The following is a 20692-nucleotide window of genomic DNA, read 5'->3' as shown; positions in this document are numbered from 1 at the left end:
GGAAAAATCTCATTTATATTTTAGCATAAATATATCAAATTGGGTTTCTTGACAAGATTAATAATAACTATAGATAAAAGGAAGTAAGATATTGTTGTTGCTGTTGTTTGCTTTTCCAGAGTGCAAAACACTAAAAAGGGGGGAGGTGAGTATGGGCTTGCAAATGCTGCTTCATAGGCCCTGATGCTGTGATACAGACATTTAGTCCAGATCTGAAAGAGAACTTGAGTCATTTCAACCAATCTGCAAAACAGTCGTGTTCAAACGTGAAGAGATGAAGAGATATCAGTAAATTCTTTTTCACACTGCAAGAAATCTGCCTTCAGCTTTCAGCAAAACCTCAGTTTTGGGGTTATGAGGGTAACAGTTCTTAAGCAAGCAGTACAATGCTTCCACCAGTGCTTTCTCCCTACGATGAATAAGTTTTCAGTCTCCCCACCAGTGCTCATCCCTTCTCCCCTTAATGTCTTGGCCAAAATTCAACCATCAGCCCAGAAAACTCTTTCCCAGTTTCATTGCCTGTACGTGACCACGTTATTTCAATCACCTTGGCAACATTTATATTACCTACTTCCTAAGGTAGGTATTATATATATGAGATTTTAAATAAAAGAATGCCTGTAAAGTACTTAATGGTCAACTCCTAGCACAATATGAATATTCCATAACTGCTGACAAGCATTATTATTATATCATTTACATTAAAACTGATCTGTACTTTCTTTCACACACCCATGTTCTTTGTCCCCAACTGGGGTAAAGGAAATAAATGAACATTTATTGATTATCTACAGTAAGAGTATAGAATGCAGTGTAGGCTACAGAATTAGGGGTGTTCAAGACTGAAACTGACCTGGATTTGAATTCCAGACCTCTCACTTACTTAGACTTTACGACGCCTCAGTTCCCTTACTGATAATTAGAGATAATAGACATTTCAGGCACCACGGTAAGGATTAAAAATATTATAATGTTTGGATCCAGAAAGGGCATTCATTACCTCATTTAATGTACACTGTTAGATAATCTGATTGAGTTTTGAGAATCTGATAACGGCTCTGCATCCTTTTGCTAAAAATAATTAGATAGGTAGATAACTATTCATAGCATTTTGCATAGAATTCCAGGGCTTTGCTAATACGAAAATCAATCAAAGGCTTTAGTTGGCACAAAGAACTCAGAGAAATTGTTATGGGGCAAGAATTAGAATTCTTCTTGAAATACAGACTATCATCCTGGAGAAGAAAGGACAACATTTTAATGTGGTTAAATTTGGGTCAAAACTATGCACTTCCTTAATGGTGTTTCTACCAGCTCTTGATTTGACTGGGATTGAAATTTCTGACATTGCTGTCCCCATCACAGACTTGAAAACCTGGCAGACAATCAAGTGCAACCTACAGTTAAAGGTCGCTCATCTAAAAAAATGGGTATGTTACTACCATTCTGACAAGAGCGTTATGAAGATTAAGAAGAAGCACAAATAAACTCTCCTAACACCTGACAGCCAAGTAATACATCTTTCAGCTCTTTCAATTCTTTTTCCTGCTTACCTGACTTATTTCCTTCCCTGCTCTGAGTTCTCACTGTGTTTCGTGTCCCACAATGCTGAAGTCATTGTAATGCTTTTACTCAGGAATCTCATTTAACATTTAGCATAGTAAATAAGAAAGCCTAAGAAGTGACTGAGGTAAACTGTCATTATTGCATCATTCTGATAACCTGATTTGTCCAGAAATGTAACTATGTGATTCTCCTTTACTTCCAGTTGCTCACCATTCATGGGCACAAATTGAGTGTATATCAGATATATTAAATTCCTGGAAAATTATCTGTGGTGTGATTTGGGGTTCTATTTGTGTACTACAGCTTTCCTAAAACTAAACTATTATCATTTCTACCCCTCTTCTGTCTGAAAATCCTCAAAACATAAGTTCTAATTAATAGTTATACTAGTTGGCATTATAGTCATTCTTTTTTGCTTTTTCTCTGATTGTAAGTCTCTTCTGACTCTTAAGTCAATCAAATGGGTTCTCTACATTTGAGGAAGCTCAAAGAGGAAAATAGGATGAGTAGGGTAAGAAGACATTCACACATAGAATTAGTGGAAGCCTTACCAGTAACAAAACTAGTGAAATTAGAGCTAATTAATTAGCAGCCAGGAAAATTTCATTATGTGTTGTCATTAACTGGTCAACTAGGGTAACTAGGCTTACACACAATAGAAAGAAAGAGTAGAAAATCTATTGTTTCTGCCAGCTTCTCCTGCTCGTTATCAGCTCAATTTTCTCCTAGTTTATGAAACAATAACAGTTTGGTATTAGAATTTAAGTGCCATCAATATAAGATATGGAGATATGTGAAGCCTACTCCACTTTCTTTGTAAACTAGTACTATAGCATCATAAATTCCACATTAGAATGATTCAGTTGAAAGACAAAATTCATGCAGAGTACACTATTTGTTTAAACTTCAAAAAAATCAAAAAAGATTGCTATATCTTGTTAGATATGTTATGATCCCAAAGATATGTTATGAATCCCAAAGCCAGCCAGGCTATCCCTCTGCATTTCTTTGTCCTAACACAGGCTTTTGTCCACCAGCATCCCCGTCGGCCCCTATACAGAAGAGAACACCGTCTGTTCATCAAGAGCCCCACGCCGCAGACACACGGCGCGGAGTTAGAGCTCAACGATGAAGCTGGAGGAGAGGCAGGGATCTCCCAGTTGTGTCCGGCCTGGTGGGATTTTAGAGAAGCTATTTCTTTAGGAAGCGTCCCTTTCTTCAGACAGACTGGGGCATTTCCAGTGGCTGGCCACAGTGCCCCGAAAAGGTGGACTCAGATGGACTTGGGCATCAAGGAAGGTTCTGTGCGGGGCTCACGGGCTGTTCTTCCGTGTTTCGAACATACAAATCAAGTTGGGGGCAGGCCACCACTAGTGCAGGGCCGACCAGAAGGCACGTTCAACAAAGTTTCCCCTCCCTAACCCCTGCAGCCCCTTCTAACAAAAGGAAGACCAAAAGGAAGATGTCCAGGGAAGCCTCATCTAAAAGGTGGAGGAGCAACATTCCTCGGTGCAAGTGTCCTGGCCGTGGCTGCAGTGGGAGGACCACACCATGCCACCCCCTGGCTGGGTGTCATGATGAAATTTGGACATTATACCAGAAGCCAAAGGGTCACTCCACCAAACCCTTAAGAAAAGGATGAGGGACGAAGCATGTGTGCCCTCGAAGCCCCAATCTTCTGGTGCTCCAGTCTTCAAAACTTACACAAGCTGCCTCTTACATGTCTCCTTTAGTTGTCACCTTGGGACAAGGACCTCTGAGCACCTGACTGAGGAAACAGAAAGGCCGCTGCCACAATCATCCTACTGAGCCCTCTCCCCTCCCCTCAAAAAGGGCCAGCAGCCCCCTTCCCTTGAAAGGGCTTTTCTTTAGAAAGGGCGGCCTGGACTTAGCATGAGAGGGGAATGCAGTTTAGAGACACCTGGGACCACGGGGTGCTTTCAAAGCCTCTCCCCGCCCTTCCAGGTCTTGTCTGGTGGGGTTTTCAATATTAACGCCGCACAGATAAATAACACCCAGTGTCAGGATGAAGTGTTCTTACGTGCACAGGGTCAGATGGAGGGTTGAGGCCCCGAGCGTGGTCCAGTGTCACGGGAGTGGGGGCGGGGCGGGGGGCTGGCCGTGAAGAAACAAGAGGAGGAGGGGCAAGGCTCAGTACTGGATCCTGCTGACTACACACACCCACACACACCCACACACACACTTATAATCTTTAGCTGCCCCATGAACTTTTTGTGAACTGTTTAAAACTGGAGGTCTGTTGAACAAACAGCGGCGCCACTGCCAGCCATAATTTCATTGCAACGAGCTAAAGACTCTTAACTCTTCAGGTTCCAGGCCAAAGATGGACCTGAGCGGAAAGGGCCAAGGAGCCGGGGGCCCTGCCTGGTGTGAGGCCCTTCTCCAGAATGACAGCCCAAATCCTGGGCAGGAACACCCTCATCCTGGGCAAAGGCCGTACTGCGTACACCCCACCATCACTGAGAAACGGGCCCACCCCCCATCTCTCTGGGATGTAGAACTAACTAAGGGGATCTTGGGCACAAGGGACACACAGATAGGGTCAGAGACACCGCCACGCTCACCCCATTCCTCTTCTAGAAGCGGCTATTGAAATAGTTGGGGGTCTTTCTTACTTTCTTCTTCTTCTTTTTTTAACCTCCAAGGAAAAGTTCTTCAAAAGTGACTTCCCTCACCCTTGGCTGTGGGTCATGCTGCAGGGGGCAAATGACGTGATTTAGATGACAGACAGAGCAGGCGCTTTGCTGCTGTATATAAGAGGCTCATCTGCCCTTATTTCTCAACGACCCCCCCCCCTTTTCTTCCACAGGTGGGTGATGCTTCTGGAAGTGCCAAGATGTGTGAAGTCCATGAAAAGCACTTTACAAGCACCAACCTGTTTCCAGTGGGAGCTGCTAAGCTACACCTTGGCTCTGGCTTTTAACCCTTTTTTCCAGCAGTGGAGAGAAGGGGGCAAGGATGTGGGATAGGGATGAAGAGGGAAGGTGGCCAAGAGAAGGGGTCAGCCGGGGAGACGGAGGAGGGTCTGGTTTCTGAAGAACAGACCAGGAATTGTGGTGGCTGCCCGCTGAACACCCAGTTCTGGGAGAGACCCGGCTTGCAAAACGCAGACTCGCCGCGTGGTCTCCGGCTTTCGGTCTGGCCCTAGGGGCAAGCACAGGAGAGCTTGAGTCTCCCTCGACAGACTTGGGCAGTCATCTGGTCCGGGAGCCAAGAGTTATGATTAGCATCCGAGCTTGGCCTGGACGCTGGGGAGAAGAGCCTGATTGGCAGAAAGAGGTCAGAGGGACCAAGATTAGGAGCTGTCCCCCCAACCTCGGCATCCCTGAGTGAGGGCACCTTGGCCCTCTGTGAAAAGACACGAGGGGGCACACGGGTCCCCAGCTGTACCCACCACCACCGTTCTGCCGATTCCTGCTATGAAGACACCATTATGGAATGAGGAGAAGGAGAGAACGTTTGTTTTGTTTTTTTTCTTTAAAGGAGACTTCCCTTGGCAGGCAACAAACAGATTGCAAAGGAAGGAGCAGTGGCCGTGAGAGGCTGGCGTGAGCGCAGGGAGGAAGGCAGCACCAGGCCACTCCTGCCACCTCTCCTTTCTCTCCACCCCAGCTCCTCCTGGCACCGGGCCACTTTCCACTGCCTCCGCCCTTGAGGCGCTGATGGATTGGTTCAAGTCTGCACAGCACGCTTGTCAAGTGACAGCGACGGAATGGGAAGCAGCGCCACCAAACCATCCCAACTCCACTCCAATACTAACGGTGCCCCTTCCTAGGGCCTCACTCTCTAGGCACCCCATGCCGCATCAGGCACTTATCCAGTTAGTGACCAAGAAGACCTGGACGGGTTTTGGGGAGCTTCTGGCTCAGAAGGCCGGGCAGACGGCAGGGCTCCCAGCCAGCATGCCATGTGCCACGGCCCTCCGTAGGCTGGGGACCTCTTCGGGGAAGGGGTGTCTCTCACTGCACGGGCATGGCTGGTTCTCTGTGGAGGACACGCGCGCGCGCGTGCGCAGTCACCACAGCCTCCCAGCTCCCACTCTCATCAACGGCGTGTCTCTGGGCAGGTGGCCGGACCTCTTCAACTTTGGCCCCCTCATCTGTAAATCTTTGGCACCGTGTTTTCCAGAGGATTAAACTGCACTATGGACTTGAGTTCTGCCTGGCAATAGCTGGTGCAGGCCACATCTAACCCATTAAACAGCATCTGACTCCACTAAACATTCTACGTAACAAACAAACCCCCGAATGGCTATATAGTTTCCTTGCGGCAGAGGGAAGGCTGAGGCAGGGACACAGAGGGGGCCAGGGAGGGGTGACCTTCTGCAGAGTGTGTGGCTTTCATGGAAGCCCCAAACTGATGGCACGGGAGCCCTTCCTGGGACTGCTCCAAGCGCAGACTGAGTCACAGACAGGCACTTCTCTACTGGCGTCAAGGAAGGGAGGGATGAAGAAGTTCCTATTTTAGCATTGGGGGCCGCGAGGAGGTGGGAGATGAGAAAAAGCGGTCCAGGGTGTGCAGCGTTGGGGCAAGTCCTCCTGGGATGTTTTCCCCAGTATGTGTAGCAGTGGGGAGAGGGGAACCCCAAGGATGCCCCCAGGTCGGGGGGAGGGTCGCAGGCTTCCTGGGGTGTGGCTGAAGGAGGTCGCCCGACTGGGTCCTGCAGCCGGGCATGGGTGCTGGGGGGGAGTGGGGGGTGGGAGGAGTGATCCAGCCTGTCCAGGCGCTGTCTCTTGGCACACTCCAAGTCATGGCTGTCGCCGCCTCCAGAGGCGTCCCCACTCACGACCCAAGTTTTGCATTAGTAACAGAGCTGCGGAGCAGGAGTGCGGGTGTGACGGGGTGGGGGACGGGAAACTCACGTGGCTGGCCCTGACCTTTTGAGCAACCAGAACCTTCCCTGCCTCCTCCCAGGGCGCCAGGATAGCGCCGCGAGCCACTCGGGTCAGTCGGGAGTGAACTTGGCCGGCAGCGGCGGCGGCGAGTGGGGGAAGGGCGCCCCCTCCCCCGCCTCAGCCCTGAGCACGGATTGGTCGGCAACAAAGGGATTTTCTCTCCCACCACACACACCCGCGCTGCCGCAGGCTCCTCGCCCCTCCTCCGCCAGGTCCCCGCGCGGGGCCGACCCCCCACACGCACCCCCCGCCCGACCTTCCAGGACCCCCGGATCTCTCGGCTAGCCCGACCCCAGCTCACCCCGCCCGCGCGCTCCTCTGGGCTCCCCCTTCCCAGGCGCCTGCCGCTGAATCTCTGACAAAAAGCAACTTTGGGTGGGCGCACGGAGAACCCAGGATGTGCGGCGGCGCGCCCCAGGGGAGTGGGCACTGACTGGAGACCGCTCCAGCCCATCGTCCTGCGCTCCCTTCGGCCAGTCTGCAGTGTTCTCTCCGTGGACGCCTCCCCCACCTTCCCCGATTCAAAGATGCAAGCCAGGTGTAGCCAACTGTAAAAGGGGGCTCGGGGGCTTGGGGAGGGGGGCACCAGCAAGGATCGACCGGGAGAGCCGCTGCCAAACCGGGGCTGCCCGCCACACACCCCCTTCCCCCAAAACAGAGCCGTGGCCCCCCGTCAGTTCTTGGACCAACCTCAGACACTTCCCCTTCCCCCTTCCAACCCGCCCCCCCCCACGCCAGGCCTCGGCTTTTTGTTCCTTTCACTTTCTTTCACGGTTGTGCCACACACAACCACGCGTGTATGCAAGAGGGGGCCCCATTTGGAAGCTGGTGTCCCTCAACAGGAGGCAGCAGCCCAGGACAGGAAACCTCGGTTGAATGCAATTAATCGACCTTACTCCACTCCTCCCCGCCCACCCACCCTCCACACCCCCCCGGGTCTGGTCCCTACAGGCTGGGATCCCACTTGGAGTCTACACAACCTGGAAACAAATCCAGAATAAACGATCCATAGACCACGACTCTAGAGGGGGTGTCACTGCACTGCAGCCTCCATCAGGGCTTTGTAGAAATAAAGTGAACTCACTGCAAACTCCTCCCCCCACAAGGAACAAGCTATACCAGAAAGCTATTAACGATAGCTATCATTAGTACACACAGGAAGCACAAAGGAACTTTTTACGAATGAAAGATGCATAAAACACAGGGTCCTGTGATCTGCACCCGGCTTCCCTGCTGATTGTGTGCAGCCTGGGAGTCCTGGGAAGGCTGGGGGTGAGGGTCAGAGGAGGACGGGGGCGCCCACTTTCTTTACGAGGAACAATAGGAACCCCACGTCTGTTCATCTTGGAACCCGGAACACCCCCAAACAAAGCTGTGGGAAAACTGCGGTAGACGTGGGGGCCCGTGAATTTTTCTAGCTGTTCAGAGCTTAATTACTCCTCCTTGATCCGTGGGACCAGACACGACACCACCAAGGTTAAAATGCCCCAAACAGCGCCGAGCAGATGTGAGCGAGCTGGCAGACGCGCAAATGAGGCCTGCCTCGGAGCACGATAACAAGAGACTAATACGTTGCATATCGTTGAAAGAAAATTACTTTTCTCTGATTTGCGTTTGCTTCGGGGGAAAAAAAAGCCAACCAGAGTCCCTCTTCACAAGCACGAGTCTTATCCTGGAAATGCAGCCCGGCTGCATTAAGAGAGCTGGAAGGAGGGAAAGACTGCCAGCGCTTTGGCGTTGCAGGCTTGTTTATCTTTCCCCTTTTCCTCCAAGGCGAAACTCGTTTTGCAAGCAACATTCCTACAGAAAATGGCACACGTCATAAAAAGAGACCAGTTTACAGAACTGGCACCGAAGTTCATGTATCATTCCAGAAGCATCTCCCAGCTCCCCACTAGGGAACCCAACTAGATGTAGAAGTCCACATTATAACCCAGAGAGTAGATCTGGGGGCAGGGTGGGGCGGAGGTGGACCCATAATTTGCAGATATCCTGCAAGCTGTACACTCAGGGGCCGAAGTCACACAGAAGGGCAGGATATAGAGTTAAGTCAGCTCTAAATGATCCTCCAAAGCCCGGGGGCCAGGGCTGCGGAAGCCTTCAACCTTGAGGTTGGGGGGAGTGGTGTTTACACCCAGCTTGCCCCAGGACAGCCCAGGGGCAGGCCCATCTTCTGGACCATCCTGAGCCCCGCCAGCTTGGACCGGCCCAGCGGGGTATTGCTGCCACCCACCAACTGTTCTCCCTCCCACCCTGGCACCTCCCCGCAGTGCCTGGCAGAGGACCAGGAACTCAGAGAAGGCCGGGCTCTGGGCATTTAGTTGATTAAGTCACAGAGTGGGTGGCGCTGTGGGCAGACCTCAAGACAGCACCGTTGGTCCTGCAGCTGAAAGGCAAGCGCGCTCTTAAAAACCGGGAAGGCAAAGGGAGGCGGGTGATCAAAAGCCGACTTGCACCCCTCCCCACCCCCATTCACCCCCCTTCGGGTCCTGAACCTACACACTTGTGTTTCCAATCCAGGAAACAGGGCCGAGGGCATAGAACACAGCGGCCGCCCGTCTCTTGAACTTGTCTGAATAACAGGGCCATTTCAGAGGAAGAACAACGGCCTTCAGAGCCTCTGCAATTTCCAGAAAGCCTTCAGTTAATAATACATTCTTTCCAACAGGCTTGCTTTAGGGCGGAAAGTTATTTTCCCAAATCTTAACAACCCGGTCACAAGCCACTGAGGCCCCAGGTCAACAGATCCCGGCCAAACCCCTCCAGACAGTTGACACTCATGACCCCGCAGGCCCTCTCCTGCCACCTCTGCCTAACAAGTTCCCTAAACCACAACACACCAACCAGCGCGCACGTCCACCACGATCCCAGGAGCCAGAAAGATGCATGTCGCGGGGTGCGGGGGGGGCGGGTGCCGCCGCCCAGGGCTCTCTCGCAGCGCATCCGAGGGCTCCCGGGCCAGCAAGGGGCGGCCACCTCTGCAGCTCTCCGCGGGCCTGCATAGTGCGCGCTTTGTGTGAGCGCCGAGGAGGCACAGCGCTGCTCGTGCACCAACAGCTGTCACATTATTTGCACTCGCTGTAAACAGCCTTCACATTCCCCCCTTACCACACAGTTAAAGCCAGACTAACAATCCAGTTAGAGATCAAACCAACAACAGCAGCATTGTGTCTGCCTTCGCACCAAGCCCAGCAGCTGGCAGGTTTCTCCGGAACAAGAGACCCCCCTCCCCCCACCCCTCCAGGCTCCAGCCAAGGCTAGCCGAGGCAGCAATGCGTGTGTCGCTGCTGATTGTTAAAGCAAGAGAACACAGCCATTTCGCGCAGAGTTCTGTGCGGTTCATCAGCTCTCCCAGAGTTTCCTCCTCCCAGGCCCCCTCCCCCATTTCCTCAGCTGGGAATAAAGGTTGTTCAGACTCCCAGGGTCGGTTTCTCTGCTCAGCAAAGTGTGGGTCGGCCTGCCCCGGCCAGGCCTGGGGTCCTGCAGCCCTCTCTACCGTGGTCCCAGAGGCTAGGCAGCCCGGCACTTTCTGCAGCCCAAAGCCTCGTGCGTTTCGGAAAACCGTCCAACTCCCTGAATCCTTCCTGGTCGCCCCACTGACCAAAATGTCTCCTTTTATGATTTTTGGTTAAGTCGAACATTTCCATAATCGTCATTATTAGCGCAAATTACATGCCTGATCGGTCCTTAAATAGATTTTAATTAAATAATCATACAAGGCTCATTTTATGACTTAAGAAAGGCATTAGTTTTCGTTATAAACTTTCCACCAGGATATAGAATAATGATAGCAGACAAATACTTATTCTTTGAAAAGCACCAATAACTGATGGGCAGAGTGTTGGGAAAGAAGACCCTGCTTCACACCTTCTGGAATCCAAGTGGAGACTAGACAGACCACATCTGCACAACTTTCCTCCGGAAAAGGGAGAGGGGATTTCTTCCTCCAAAGCATTACTTTTGTCTTCTCTTTGGGGCCAGGAGAAAGGAACCCCAAATGTTCCTTTTCCTTGCCCATCTGAAGAGATCTCTCCAGCTTAGAAGTCTCTTCTAGAGACCACTCCTCGCCACCCCCATCTGTTTTCCACCCCTCAGTCTGCTGAGAGCCGTGGTGGAAAGCAGGCAGGCTGTGCTTGTTAAATGCTGTGTAAAATGCTGTTAATAAAATAATAAATACAAAGGATGGAGGCTGCTGGTTCCATGGGTGTTTTGACTGGAAATGCCTTGGCACTTGTCATGTGTTTATGGGAGGGCAGACAACTCTAGGATTTACATAGTTTGGACATCTCTGTACTTCATTTATTCTTTCCTAGTTGACGTAGGCCTAGAGCTATTTCAAGTTTGCATTTGTACAGAACTGTTAAATGCCTAAGAGTTTCTCCAATTAAACCAAGTTTTAAATCAGACCCAAGGCTGGAACGTACTCTCGGCCTCGCCCCACTCCACCCCTCTGCCTCTGTGGCTGGAGAAAACAAACAGACACTCAACAACGATCCCCTGTCCTTGCTCTCCCCACCTTCACCACCCCCACCCCCGGGGGGGGCACCTAGGGCAAAGGTTAAGGTGTCTTCAGATTACAGGCAAGGCCCTGGCTACACACACTGGAAAGCACTGCAGTTGGGCGCATCCTGCGCATACTCGAACCTCTAAAATAGTGAGCTAAGATGGGGGGAAAACTGCTGGCCTGGTAAAACCCACTGTTCACAAAACAATGTCAGCAAAGGCTGAAAGGCATTCTTTAGAGAGGTACCAGGGACTCATGCCTACTGAAGCTCTTTCAGCACAAAGGCTTTTAGGGGAAGAAGGGAAAAGGGGGATGGGGTGGGGGAGGAGAGAAAGGGAGCGCTCCTGTTTCAGAGCAGGCATCCCCAGAGAGTCAAGAACCAAGTGTAGCTTCAATCAAACGCTGACTTCCCCTCTGGGAGTCTAGTAGGAAACCTGATCACAGTAGCTCACTACCGGCCTGGATCCATACAGGTCTGGTTTTCTTCTCATGCTAGTAATTTTTTAAAATACATATCGATAGAAAAGAAGCAATCCCTGACAGACTTTTATTGAAAACCACACTGAGACCTCATAACATCCAGACTTAATCCCTATCAGACAAACCACAGCACCTCTGGCCCCTGCAGTGGGCCAGACCCTTTCACCTCTTCCCACCAGGTCTCTCCCCTCCAGCCGCTGCTGTTCCCTCTCCCCGAAAGAATGACGGGAGGACTTGCCAAAGAGCACCTAGATACCGGTTCTGGAATCAATTCCTAACCATATAAATGATCCCACTTAGGGGGAGAAAAAAAAAATCCCAGCCTTTTCATATGGATTCCTTTAAAGCCCAGAATGCAAAGAACTGTAACAAAGGGAAAGAGGAACCCACGGAGGCAGACCTGGAGGAATAGCCTCAGGAATACCCTTGGAGGGGAGCTTAACCTGCAGGTTGGCCCCCAGACACTGGCCTACGCAGGTCTTGCGGCGGGGGGGGGGGCTCGGGCATCTCAGGGGCAGCAGGGGATGGAGAAGCAACCTATAGGAATCTGACCAGTCATTCAAAGCAATTACTAATCCTCCGGGCCTACTATGTGCCAAGTATTCTTTGATCCTAAAGGTGGAAAATTATTCCCAGTCTTACAAATGAAGAAACTTACTGAGGCTCAGAGGCCATAAATAACCTGCCCCCAAGGTCACACAGCTAGTAAAAATGGGCCACGGTCAAACTCAGTCCTGGAGTTGAGGAGAGGAGCCAATTATTGGTCAAATTGTGCCATCCAGAATCCACAAGAAGTTCGGAAGCCTTCCTTGGCCCTTGTACTCCAATACAGAGTAAAAGGATAGCACTTAACACCTATGAAATTCGGTCCACAAGGAGCCCGCACCCTAGTTTCTCCTACACCCAGAAATCTCTTGGTCCATGTGAAGTCTTTCGAAATTTCTGCCAACATCCTACCCATCTCCCTACACTGGAACACCCTGGTGTGAGGCCAGGGGTTCCCAACAAGGCTCCACTTTCCCCTCCTCCAGGAGCCCAGAACAGGCAGTGGGAGGTGGGTGCTACTCTTAGGTCTCTATAAAAAGTGCTGACACCTGGAACTAGAAGAAGGCTTGCCACATAAAGCAATAAATCAAATTATCTAGACAGAGCAAAAGCCCTTTGGAAAGACTGCCTACATCTACCTTTCCTAGGACTTGAATGAAAAACTCAGGGACCAAAGTGGGCTGGGGAGGCAACTGAGGGGGAAGCGGCTTGCAAGATGCTGGACCCTCCTGGACTCCTGGGGGTCCCCCCAAAAAGCCAAGTCCCGAGACAAGCCGGAGGTTGGGGTTATCTCTCCTCTCCCCAACTTCTCATCCCAGCAGCGCAGGGTCAGCGCTCAACATCCCCTCCCCACCCCATCTTCAATTTCCTGGTCTGCCCCGGGCTTTCAGAAGCTCCGGGAACCATCCACACCCGATGCCACAGACGCCACAGGCTCCACGACCGAGGGCCGTCTCCAGCTCAGCTCGGTGGGAAGGGGAACGGGCAGGAGCGCCGGACACTCAGCCGCCCCTGCGGCTTTCCGGCCCCGGGCGGGTGGCTCCTCCAGTGGCCGAGGCTCCGGATGTGTGAAATGGCTCCAGGAGCGCCTGGGGCAGGCCAGGGCCTCCGCAGCGGGAGGGACCGAGGCGATGGCGGAGCCGGGTCCTCACCCCTCTAGTCAGCCAAACACGCCCCGGCGGCCCGGCAGCCCCTGGCTCGCAGCCAGTGGCTTTCTCTCTTTTTTAAACTTTCCGGCCTTGGCCATCACCACCGATTGGGACAGGATTTCCAGCCCCCGCCTTCCCGCCTCCACACCCTCCGTGCAGGCCCTTCCAACCTCCAGGGAGGTGACCCCCGCCCCCGGGCACCGTGAGTCCCTGGCCCCGGCAGACCCTCCCCCGCCCCCGCCACTTGGGCCACCTGGAGCGAGCCGCTTCCCAAAGCGATCGGCGTGCGGCCGAGTCTGGGGCTGCTGCTGCGTCCGGGCAGGAACTCCCGCAGCCTCCAAAGGTCCAGGCCTGCCCGCAGCGGCATGCAGAACCGCCCCCTACTCTCGCTCTCTTCGAAAGACCAGACGCGGGGGGAGGGGGGGCGGGGGAAGTTTAAGGCCTGTCTTTAAAAAAAAATTTAACTCTTCAGATGCAAGAATTTGGGTGCTCTTGGCACGGTTATGAGCGCTCGGGTAGAACAATAGAAATGGGGGGTGCCGGAAATGGTGCAGGAAGACCCCTATAACCCTATAAACCTCTCCTCCCCCCTCGCAGTTACTATTAGCATTAAAAGATCCCAGTGCCTTCAATGCAATAGTGCCTGTTTATAACTTTTCCCTGCTGGGTCCCCATACCCTATACAAGCCCCCTCCTCACGTTTTGAAATCACCAGGGCAAAGATCGCTCCCAAATCTGTGACCTCCCGGAGCTCTTGGGCCTCTCACCTGCTCTTGCCCCTGGCACCCTGACCTGACTCACCCTCTTCCCCCCAGTAGTTCCTCTGGTTTGCACCTAGACAAGAAATTTAGTTTCATTTAGCTTCCGGTCTTTAATTTTAGCAGGTCTCCTTTTTGCATGCAAATCAATATGGCAATTACCATCTAAAAGCTCGCCCAGCCCCGGGTCAATGTAAATTGATCATTGTCCGCCTTCCACAAAATAACACCGGGAGTCTGTGATGCATAATGAGATTATACTGGAAACTGTCTTTTAGATCAAATTCTATTTTATGCTGTCAGGATCTTCTCCTAGCGGACTTCCCCGCTAGTCTAATCACGGGGCGCCAGAGCCCATGGGTGCTGAGGGGCGATGGCTGGCCGGGGAGACATGGTTCTAAGAAATAACAAAGTGCGGGGACGCGCCCCCCCCCCATTTCCAACACCCTCGACTAGGGGCCGGCGGAAATGAGCCTGCGCTGGGAAAGGGGGCCTTCTACAGAAACGTTGCGGGGGGGGAAAGTTCGTTGGTCAATTCCCATCCAACAGAAAGTCAGCTATCCCTTCCGGAGGAACACATGGGGGGCAACCAGCGAAAGCCGTCGGGCCGGGCTGGAGGTTGGGAGACGTCCACGGCCAAGTGCTCGGGGCACAGGCGGCTTGGCTGCCACGGGGGTGGCCTGAGAAGACCTTCCACTCCTGCCCCGGCTGCTTCTCAAGCCAGCGCCACCATCTAGGCCCCGGCAGCGCAGCCAGCCTTGCAAACAGACGGAATCCTGCCGGCCTTACACTCGGGCGAGGCAGCCCGGTCGGGCCGGGCTCCTCCAGCCAGGAGAAGGTCCTCCCGCCCCCGCGCGGCCCCCGGGGCACGGGTGTGACCCTGGAGCTTAACAAAGGGCCTTCAGAGCTCCTCGGGCGGGCGGGGGAGCGGTGGGGCCAGCGGGGAGAGGGGCGGTACGGCGGCCCAAGTGAGGCCCCCCGCCCCGCCGGGCTGGGTCTGCCGGGCCCGCCGCCCTCGAGGAAACCACCGAGGTGGCATTGCCGGGGCTGCTGGGCACTCCCGAGGACCGTCCTGGGGTTCGGGCGGCTCGGAGGCCGGCGAGCCTCCTGCCCAGCCCCGCGGGCTCCACCCGAGTGCGGTCTTCCCAATAAAAGCTGGAATTACCGGCTGGGCTCAGACAAAGAGGGACCGCGGCAAATCGACGCCGCGGGCAAATCAAACCCAAGCCGAGTTTACGCGCGCGTCTGGGGTCACAGAGGCGCCTGCTAATCCTCCCTACGCTGGCCGTCCCCGCACGGTCTCCTCAAGGGGGGAAAGAAAGCATACCTCCCCCCTTGATTCCGCCCAGAGGCCGAGCTTCGCACTTCTTTCGGTTCAGTCTCTCTCAGTTCACTAGGCCCTGCGCCACCTTAGCAAACAGGGCTTAGAGGAGCGCAACATCCCTTGCTTCCGACCCAGAATGCAAAGCTACTCCTCTTTTTCCTCCACCATCCATCCTCTCAGGGTCCAGAACTCAAAAATCTTTCAGAAATCCTCCTACCTGCTCAAGACATACTCTCTTCCCCACTCTAGATGCGAAGAAACTATAACCAGAAGCAATCTTAGTAACCAAGGGCCATCCACCCTTAGCTAGGCACCGTCGCCCTCAGTTTCCCTCTAGCCGAAGACACAGTATTTCCCAGTGAATGAGTGTGCGAATGTGGTCGTGTGGCCCACACTTCCGTGCCCTGCTCTGTCTCACCGGGCAGGAAAATCTTCATCAGGCATCGAGGAGTTTTTGTCATTCAGCCTGTGTATCTAAGCATGGATGTATGCATGTGAATGCTTTTTGTGTTTCCAAGTGACCCTCTTCACACCTTTAAATGGGCTTTTGTCTCTCGAAGGAACTTACAGAAATTCTGCTCCAGTTTCCAGCTCAACAAACTCTGGGATTTTCTCCTAGAATCTCGCTCTAGGTCTCAGTATTTGCATACCCATGTTTACATTCCTCGCGGCCAGTTCTTTCTCTCTTCTGTATCTCTTGTTCCATGTGGGCACCAGAGCCCAAGTGTCTTGATTTGTCTCAGCACATGTCATTCAGGCGCACATCTTAATCTGTGCATTCCTGTCTAATACGTACACCTCCCCACGACTTACATTCTTGCTTTGCCTATAATGGGGCTCGTTCCCAGACCAATATGGGTTTGCAGTTTAATGTAACTAGAGGATCCCCTAAGACTCCAAACCCTAAAAGGAAGAGGAGGGGGAAGGAGAGAGGAGTGTGACTAATGATTCATTTCTCTATAGGGTAACCCACCCACCAATTTCTACCTCAGGGAAAGAACGAGACCAATGCCTGCGGAGTTGTATTAAATTTTTAGACCCATTCAATGTTGACCCCATGGATGTGTATACAAATGATCGATCTTGTACACATCACTGTCCAACTCCTGTTTGGAGGCTGCCTCCCTGCACATATCTTATTTGAACTCTCCACAAGTTCATGGTTAAAAGTGTTTTTATTTACATAGACAACTCAAGGACCCCTTTGCTCTCTCCGACGCATACCTGTATGCACTGGCCAGGCATTTCAGGCTTGGGTCTTTGGTAGGCAACACTCTCGGTCAGAGGCCCCACTGACTAAAGCTCTGAGCAGACCTTCACATACTGGGCCGCTGGGAACGGTAAGGTCTAACCTCTGCATCTCCGCAACTCAGTTCCTTAAGTGAGGGTGCCCACCGTGTGTGTTCACACCTTCCCCATTGAGAAGTATCGGGTCAAATTAGATCACCTAGCAGCTGCGTTTGGTTCGTCGAAGAATCGAGCCCAATGTACCAGGATGTGAGACTGCATACACAGAAGAGAAAGGAAAACCCTAAGCCCAGACTCCCGCCTCCTCTCCCCAGGGGGCTACTTTGCCTCCAGGAATTTCTACTACACTCCCCACCCCCACTCTCCCTATCGTCTTTAAAGGGTTAAGAGAAAGCCTCGCAGCCTTCCCTCCACCCTGGTCGCTGGGCCCGAAGGCTCGCTCGCTCACGGGAGTCTGCCGCCGCCTCCGCGGCCCGCCCCCCGCTTCCCGTCCTTCAGCCGGGAGGGAGCCTGCATGCCTGTCTAGACCCATCTATCACAGGCACACCAACAACACCCGCGAGAGCGCGGAGACCCTACCCAGGACCCCCTGCCCGCACGGTTCCCGGCGGACAGAACGCTGGAGCGTGACCGCGCCTGCAGGGTCGGGGTGGGACTCTACGGGCTCGGGCTGCCCCGAGCGCACAGCGGGTCTGCCCCGGCCCCGGCCCACAGCGCTCCCGCCAGCCCGGCTGCCGGGGCACAGTCACAGCTCTGTGCGCTGGGCAGTCCTATTTTTATCTTGTCTAATCCCAAACTGGGCGGGGAGCACAGGCGTCGTGCTTAGAGAACAAGAGATAGGCGAGGGAGGCGGGGAGGAGCAGCCAGGCAGCGACGCGAGCGGGAGCGAGTTAAAGACACAGTCGAGGCGACCGAGAGCAGGAAGAAAGAGCGGGCTGTGCGGGCCTCGAGGCGCCGCACGCAACGCGCCGCCCGGCCAAGTTACACTCGCCTCCCGGTCGCCCCTCGCCGCCCATCCCTCCCCACTTCCCAGAGGCGCTCTCCGCAGCCCGGGCCGCGGGGCCCCGGCCTCTGTGGGAGGCACAGGCCCGGCCGGCCCTGCAAAGGGCTGGAGAGAATCGCTAATGAGCTGTGCGGCCCATTGATCCGGAGAACACTTCCTAATTAACTCTCAGTCACCTACTGGTGACAGCGCCTCAAAGGACAGCGCTGGGGCCGTCCGAGCCCCAACCCCGACCTGCCCGCGGAGCGCCTGGCGCCCGAACCCCGCGCGCGCGCCCCCCCCTCCACTACCCCAGGCAATCCCGGTGAGTGGCGGCGTAAACCCGCACACTAAAGGCCAGCCTCGGGTTAAACCTGGACGGCATATTAATCACCGCCATCTCCCCCCTTCCTCCTCGCGGTGAAATCATGCCCAAAATAAACACGGGAACCAACACTGCAAAGCCCAGACCAGATAACAGGTCGGGGGTGGAGTGGGAAGGGTCGAGAAGCAAATGTATTTTCCAAGTGTCCACGTACAGGAGTCTCGGAGGCCGACAATTAAAATGACCTCCACACAAGCAATTCTGTTGGCCAAACCGAATCCAACACCTCGTAAGGATTGATTTCGGCCCGCGGTGTCCGTTTCCAGTGCCACAGGAAGTGTCAGATGGCTACAAATACCCAAGTCTGTCTGCGTTCACCACCCACCACCTTCTGGGGTGGGCCATTTCCTCCTCGTTTTTATTCCCAAGTCATTTTAAGGATTTTTCTCCAGAGACTACCCCTAGAATCAAATACCACTACCCCTCCTCTGGCCTTCTCTCAAAAAAGAAACAAACAAACAAAAAAACCCAGCTAAAACCCTGAGCTGTCTACTCTAGACACAAGAGGCTGTACGAATACCTATTTGAAGCGCGCTGGTTTCTTTTTTTAAGGTTTGTTTTTAAATACACATAACCCTCCCCCCTCCTTCGCTCTTCCATCCCCGCAACCCCCCAACCCTTTAGACGCCGGCGGCGCGCGCCCTCGTGCGCGCGGGCACTCACAGCCTCTGGCTGGAGATCGCGGACTTTCTGGAAAAGATTCATTAACTGCAAATTAAGCCTCGCCCCGGCTTCGGCCTACACGCGGCCAGGCTCAGCCGTCTCAGGGACCCGGGGACGTGCCCACTCGAGAGTGCAGGCGGCGGGAAGCCCGTCGGGACCACGCGTGCCTCGAGCCGCCCTACTCCGCACACGGCGCCCCGGGGCTTGCTTGGTCAACAGCAGGAGCACGTCGCCGCCGCCCCGAGCCCCCTAGTTGGCGGAGGCTCTGCAGCGCAGCCGCCCACCTGCTCCGAGCGCGGGCCCCGCGGCGCAGCGGCGCCTCGCTCTCCCCGCCTCGGCCGAGGATCGCGCCCGGGTGCGCAAGTTCCTCTTCGCCCTCAGCCTCTGCGCCGCACGCCCTCCGAGTGGGACCAACTTCCTCCGGCCGCAGACTCGCACACGCCCTACAGGGCTTTCCACCAGACTCCACGCTACCCAGAGGAGGACCCAGGTCTCGCCCCCGCGCCCGCCGCCGCCCCCGCCCCCGCACGATCTACCCCAACCCCTGGGGGTAGATCTTAAACTTAAAACCAACCCCACGACGTCGCGGGGAAGGTGCGGGTGGACCAGGGTGGCAGATTAAAATTTTTAAAGAACATTTACAAAACAAAGCGTCTGACCTGACTGGCTGGTGGGCGGGCGGGCCTTGTCGGAACCCCTCGCTCTGCTCGATTTCCTAGTATTTTTTTTTAAATCCATGTGATTCACGCTTTGGAGCAATCCAAAACAAAAAACAAAAAACCGGGATTCCCCTCCCGAGTCGCGCGGCAGCGGCGGCAGGTCGAGCTCGGCTCGGCCCGGGGCGCCCGCCACACACACCCTCGCGCACGCACACGCCGTCGTTCCACGAGCAAGAACGAGCTGCCCCCGGAGAGGTGAGACGAGGCAGCGGCGGCTGGAGGTTTTTACAGTTCTTTCCCGAGTCGAAAAAGAAAGCAGACGGGAACCCGCCGCCCTCCCCTTCCTGCTAGCGAGCTAACGCCGAGCCGAGCTTCCCAGCTTCCAGCCCAGCTCACCCCCCCGCCCGACTCGCGGCACTCAGCGACGACCGCGCTCCCGCGCACACAGACACACACTGCCTGCAAACTTCCAATCCGCGAACTCCCTGCTCTCCTCTCAGCCCCCAGCGGGGCGGCAGCCCCCCCACCCCCGCCGCGCCCCTCCCTCCCCGAAGCCCACGCCGGGCCGCTTAGGTTGGCTGCATTTTTAATAACTTACAGCTAGGAAATAAAAACGAAAGCGAGCAAAGCAGCCAAAGTGAAGCGCGAGGCACAAGCTTCGAGGGGTACGCCAGAGAGTCAGAGGAGCCACCCGCCGCTAGTCTGGGCCCCGAGGGAGGGGGCCGACTGCAGCCCGCCGCACGCACGCCCGCCAGCCCGCGCGGCCTCCGCGGGGAAAGGTGTTCCGGGCACTGACCTGAAATCCCCAGCCGGGGAGTAAGCAGGGAGCCTGCGATCCGGCGCTTTGAAGTTTTCCCCGGAGCAGAGTCGAGGCGGCGAGGAGGAGCGACGGGAGGTGGGGTGGGTGGGGAGAGGTGTGCGGGGTTGGAGGAAAGTGGGGTGGCGACGTTGGCGATGGGAGAAGGGGCCGGGCCGGGGAAGCGCGGCGAACAGCAAAGTTTGCCGTCCCCCGCTGCCCGCAACCCGCTGGCGGCGCCGCGCTCGCTCGCCTCCCTCGCCGTCTGCTGCCAGCCGGCTGCCCTCGGGGTCGGCCACGCCGAGGGGTGGGCTCTGGGCCGGGTGGGGGCGGGGGCGGGCTCAAAGCCTCCGGGCAGGTGGCGACAGCCCCGCGCGATCCTCCGGGCTCCGGCGGCTGGGCCGGGCTCAGCAGCTCTCGCGTCGCCGCTGCTGCCGCCCGCGCTCGGGCAGGAGCCCCAGCGCCATGCTGACGATTAGCCGCGAGCGCCCGCTCGGGCTGGGTGTGTATGTGTGTGTGAGTGTGTTGGCCAAGTCTTCCCTGCGCGGCGACAGCGCGGCTTGGGCTCACCGCCCGGCAGCTCGCGGGCTCCCCCTCCGCCGCCGCTGCCGCCTCGCTCCCGCTCTCGGTCGCGGTCTGGGCTCCGGCGCGTCTTCCCCGCTGCCGCCGAGCTCGGTCCGCGTTCAGCAAGGAGCGTAGCTCTGCCTCCCCTCGCCG

The 20692-nt window shown here is 55.0% G+C and overlaps 1 protein-coding gene across 1 annotated transcript in view; it reads right to left on the bottom strand.

Moving 5' to 3' along the window:
• LOC308610549 (uncharacterized protein) overlaps positions 1-19258 on the bottom strand; it is a gene marked incomplete at its 5' end in the record, with an annotated part of 33587 nt that extends 14329 nt beyond the window's left edge. Inside the window, 2 exons of the mRNA XM_081259641.1 lie at positions 18521-19052; positions 19163-19258. Coding sequence (XP_081115767.1) covers positions 18699-19052; positions 19163-19258 — 450 coding nt within the window. The 3' untranslated portion in view covers positions 18521-18698. The remainder of the gene's footprint in view (positions 1-18520; positions 19053-19162) is intronic.
• Positions 19259-20692: the final 1434 nt, after the last annotated feature.

The sequence above is a fragment of the Mesoplodon bidens genome (assembly GCF_964165515.1).
Source record: "Mesoplodon bidens genome assembly, contig: HAP1_SCAFFOLD_398, whole genome shotgun sequence".
Taxonomy (NCBI): Eukaryota; Metazoa; Chordata; class Mammalia; order Artiodactyla; family Ziphiidae; genus Mesoplodon; species Mesoplodon bidens.
Note: the sequence above shows the minus strand (reverse complement) of the source record. Positions and strands in the feature narration are given on the sequence as shown.